This window comes from Ziziphus jujuba, chromosome 2 (genome assembly GCF_031755915.1).
Source record: "Ziziphus jujuba cultivar Dongzao chromosome 2, ASM3175591v1".
Classification (NCBI taxonomy): domain Eukaryota; kingdom Viridiplantae; phylum Streptophyta; class Magnoliopsida; order Rosales; family Rhamnaceae; genus Ziziphus; species Ziziphus jujuba.
The window spans coordinates 13,772,861-13,777,617 of NC_083380.1; the positions used below are offsets into that span (position 1 = coordinate 13,772,861).

The window sequence follows — 4,757 nt, forward strand, 5'->3', positions numbered from 1 at the left end:
TGTTTGATGTTGAAGAATTTGGTGATAGTTGTATCAATATGCGCCAACTCAATGATAGAATACTCAATATGGTGGGTTTTAAAACCAGTCTAAATTGCCATACAGAAGACATTAAAGTCCAACTAACCTTACATTCTTTTGTAGAACTTTTGGACGTATATGGAAGTATAAGTGATTAATGTATATTTGACGCGGCTGAGTTAACTTAGATAATTAAACAGAAAATACCTTAAAATTAATGTCAGAATTATATATATTTATCAATATTCTCTAACTTGCTGCTCACTAACTATTAAGGATCCATGAAAAATATTTGTGTATAAACAGTCAAGAAGTATATATGAGCCAACTTGCAAGGAAGATAAAATTGAAAGATTTGTTAAATATTAGTTTGACTATATGTCAAAGATGAATTAATTATATCTTACTTAAAAGGATTTTTCTAACAAAGACATATAGATATTTCAGTTTTCTTGTAAAATATACATTCTTCATAAGAACACTCTCACGTAATGTAATTAACCTCACTAATTTATAACCTTAACCTAAAGAGGCAAGCTATTATATATATATATATATATATATATATATATTACATTAATATCTTAGAGAAGGGCGTAGTGAGCAAATCAACCATTGTATGTTTCTGGTCTTACTCTTTCTTGATGCTGCTTTTGACTTTTATAAAAGCATAAAGTCTTCCAAAAGGGAGAATTACACATCATGCACTATAGATAAAGGGCTATACAAGAGAGAAGTTTCAATGCACCGGGGTATATGTACACCCTCTAGCTTACATAGGTGTATGGATCCTACACATAAAATTAGTTTATAATCTAGCTAGCATTTCTTCTATTTTTGTTTTTGGTCAACAATTTCAAACTAATTTATGAAAAATTTTGACAACAAAAATAAATTAATAAGGAAAAATATACTAGTTCTCTCCACAAGGTAACTCATCGAATTAAACTTATGTTCAATTATATTCAGATCGGTAACATAGTAAAGATATAATATATATATATATATATATATATATACACATAGGCAAAATGCTATGATAGAAAAGTCATTCACCGCATGAAGGAGAACAACCATTTGCAGCTGTTAAATTGCGTAGATTGTGCATATTTAATGATTGTTATCCAAACTTCATTTATTATAACAGATTTATATATAGGTGCTGAAAAATAAAAATTTTATATTAGTATTCATATTAAGAATTTTATTTGAACTTAGTTATATTTTTATATGTTTATCAATATATATTTATTTATAGATATATGTATATTCTTTTTTTTATGATAGGGTGGGCGTTCAATTCATGGTAGGTGTCCCCATTATTTTCAACAATTAGTTGACAAAACTACATATGTATAGTATGGTCTTTCAGTTGTGAAAACTTTTTTCTTACGTTACAGCTAAAATAATTTGTTGCTCGATCAATTTTCGGAAGTCTTTCATAAATTCCTATATCATGTCAGAACTGTATGTATCTATATATCAATCTACCATTAAAAGGCAGAAATTTTATCCAAAAAAAATTAATTTTCCTTTAAAAGGCAAATCCATGCATTAGTTTCCTGAATCACAACTAATTTGCTCAAAAACCAGATTGTAGTTAAGTTGACGAAACCATATATAAAAACAAGTTAAACTGAAAAGCAAAAGCTCCAGCATCAGAAATCAAAATTCTATTTTAACTTTTTATACTAGCCTTTTAATTTGGACGGCTAGTTGGAGTCCATATTATTTTGTGCATGGAAAAGAACCAGAAATCTTTTCAGTGGAACGACCAGAAGGAAATGGACAATATTTAAAAAAACCAACTGACGTATATAATTTTCGGTAAAATTCAGATTCTTAATTAATTATTAATGTAAATTCTACCATGATATTCAACAAATATGCTCTTTTAGCAATACATGTGGGAGACTTTGAGGCCATGTTCAGTAATTAATATATTTTTTACATTTAATTTTTTTCTGAAAAAATTATATGTGTCTTTAATTATAATTATTTTCCACTACTTTTGGTTAGAAGATTTTCTTCAAAGTAGAGGTCGATCAAAAACCGAACAAATCAATCAAATTCAGATGATTTGTGTTGGGTTGAATAACTGTCTCGTCTTAGTTTGTTTAAGAAAATACTGACTAACACGAAAATTAATTGGTTTGATTAACCATTAATCATGAAGATAATAGCTTGATAAAAACTGAGCATAATGAATCATATATTGTTTTTCTATTTTTGCCGAAAATTTCATAATTAAATTCAATATTTCATTTGACTTTATTGTTTGTATATTTATATTTACGATATTTAGTGTAAATGATATTTCCAAATTCTTATAATATATAATTTCATAATACAATTCTACTCAAATATTTATTATATTTAACAAAAAAAAAAAAAAAGGGCCTCAAATGTTAAAACTTTTTAACTAAGATTTTAAACAAAAAAAAAATAAAAAAGAAGATTAAAAACCGAAACGCCCCATTCCACGGAAACCAACCATTTGGATAGTTTCAGAATTTTCTTTTTTTGGTAATTTTTTGTTGGTTTGGTTTTTACATGCACGTATATTTAGTGTCTTTCGATTAAATTTAATTTTAACATCAAACAAATATAATTGGTTTTGATTTGAAATTTAACAAAACAAAAAAAAAAAAATTGAATTAACCAAACTCTCTACGCTCCCTGCAATCAAGTACAAAAGTGAGTAAATATATGAATAGGCTTCATAGCCTTTAATATATTAACCTGTCCTTAATTTTGATTATTACATTACTCACAGCTACTACAAATCTAAACACATGATTCACATGCTTTCCCAGTAACTCATCTAACATCTTACCCTCAATGATAACATAAGCATACATAAAGATTTTCAACTTTTCCCATCTAGCTTAAGCCATAAGATTTTAAGTGAAAACCCATACCGATGATATATATATATATATATATATTTTACATTTCTGGCACTCCTATATGTACCAAGCATCATCTTAGCTATATGATCGTCTTCATGCAAAGTATCTATATACTAATATATATATATATATATGTATTGCTTACCTTATGGTAGGCTACAAATTAGGACTAGACCTATTAAATTTAGCAGCTTCGAGCTGGGAAAGACAATCCGTACGTGTGTCATAATAATATAATATATAAAAATACATCCAAGCACCCATTATATCCTGAGAGAAAAAGAGTAGGAGATAGATGGAGGAACTTGACCTTAACTACTAGTTAGTATTTGGTTTGCCTTCTTTCTCAAGCAAGAGCTATTGCAGGAGTACAAAGAGTGAGGTCTAGGTTTATGTCAGGCAAAGTAGTACTGGTTTTGTTGCTATCTGAACTTGTTGCGGTATCATTATTAACCTTGAGATTTTTGTAGCCATGGAAATTCACAGGTTTTGGTGCCTGATCGTTTGGTGATTCAGATGATTTTCTAGCACCAATCGAAGTGTTTCTCAATCGATGTGGTTTATTAGGATCAAGACCCCTCTGTATTAGCTTCTTCCTAATATGAGAATTCCAGTAATTCTTCACCTCGTTGTCCGTCCTTCCCGGTAATCTACCCGCTATGAGCGACCACCTAAATATGTGGAGCATATAATAAATGTACTGTTAATATTGATCATGATTTTAATAGTATTTTATAGGATAAAAAAAAATTAAGAATTTTCCCAAATCATCATGCTATTTTTTTTTTTTCAATCCTGAATTAAAATTACACCAAAAAAGTCTCACTTTTTTTTCTCACCAAGTCTTTTGGAGACTTTTAGGAAATTGATGATGACACTATAAAGAAAAAAGAAAATAGTTAATTTATTTGTACAAACCTATTTCCAAGAAGTGCATGAAGCTTGATGATCAGGTCCTCTTCATCTTCACCAAAGTTTCCACGTTTAAGGTCTGGTCTGAGATAGTTTATCCATCTTAGTCGACAACTTTTACCACATCGGCGCAACCCTAATTATTCATCAAAAACATGGACAATAAAATGACAATAATAATATTCAATAGAGAAAAAAATAAATAAATAAACTTTACTACTGAAAATTTCATTGCATTATTCCCTCTTTAAACAGCATAAGTGCTTGAAAATTCATTAAAACCCTAACTTCCTCTCCATCGAAGAAGTACCTGCAGCCTGAGGAAGAGAACTCCAGCAACCTTCACCATGTTTTTGAATATAATCAATGAGTTTCTGATCTTCTTGCCTAGACCAAGCCCCTTTGTTTGTGTCTTTCTTTTCACAGCAAGGCTTTCTCATTGAGTAATATTTTATCAGAACTCTAAAACGATCTCTAAGAGAGATATTCAGCAAAAATTAAGCATACAAAAGTTTTTTATTTTTATTTTTTCTCGGAAAACGGAATCCCACTTTCCAAACAGCTTAGAACTTCCCAAGTAAAAAGGAAAATGGTGTTGCGTGTTGGTGTAATGGAGGGTTAGATATATGTGAAATCCAACATGGGTTTGACTTGACTGGTTGTTTACACTTTACGGACACATTTTCTCTCTCTTTCTTATTTTGTTGCTCTGTGTGTGTGTGTGTGTGTGTGTGTGTGTGTTGTTTTAGCTGTGAATAACAAGGAGAATGTGATGAGGAAAGCAGAAGGAGTTAGTTGACGAGGCCCGGCCCAAATCCAACCCACCCCGCCCACCCTACCCCCTATTTCGTACCTCGGCTTTCTATGGTGGGCCCGACAGACTCACTGCTTTTATGTACCCTAAAGTATGTT

The 4,757-nt window shown here is 30.3% G+C and overlaps 1 protein-coding gene across 1 annotated transcript; it reads right to left on the reverse strand.

Moving 5' to 3' along the window:
- Nucleotides 1-2,719: 2,719 nt before the first annotated feature.
- LOC125422401 (transcription factor MYB3) lies at nt 2,720-4,453 on the reverse strand. The gene is made up of 3 exons (XM_048473851.2): nt 4,156-4,453; nt 3,852-3,981; nt 2,720-3,604 (listed from the first exon to the last, which is right to left on the reverse strand). Exons 1-3 carry the CDS (start codon nt 4,283-4,285, stop codon nt 3,280-3,282), a joined length of 585 nt encoding a protein of 194 aa, XP_048329808.1. The 5' UTR covers nt 4,286-4,453; the 3' UTR covers nt 2,720-3,279.
- Nucleotides 4,454-4,757: the final 304 nt, after the last annotated feature.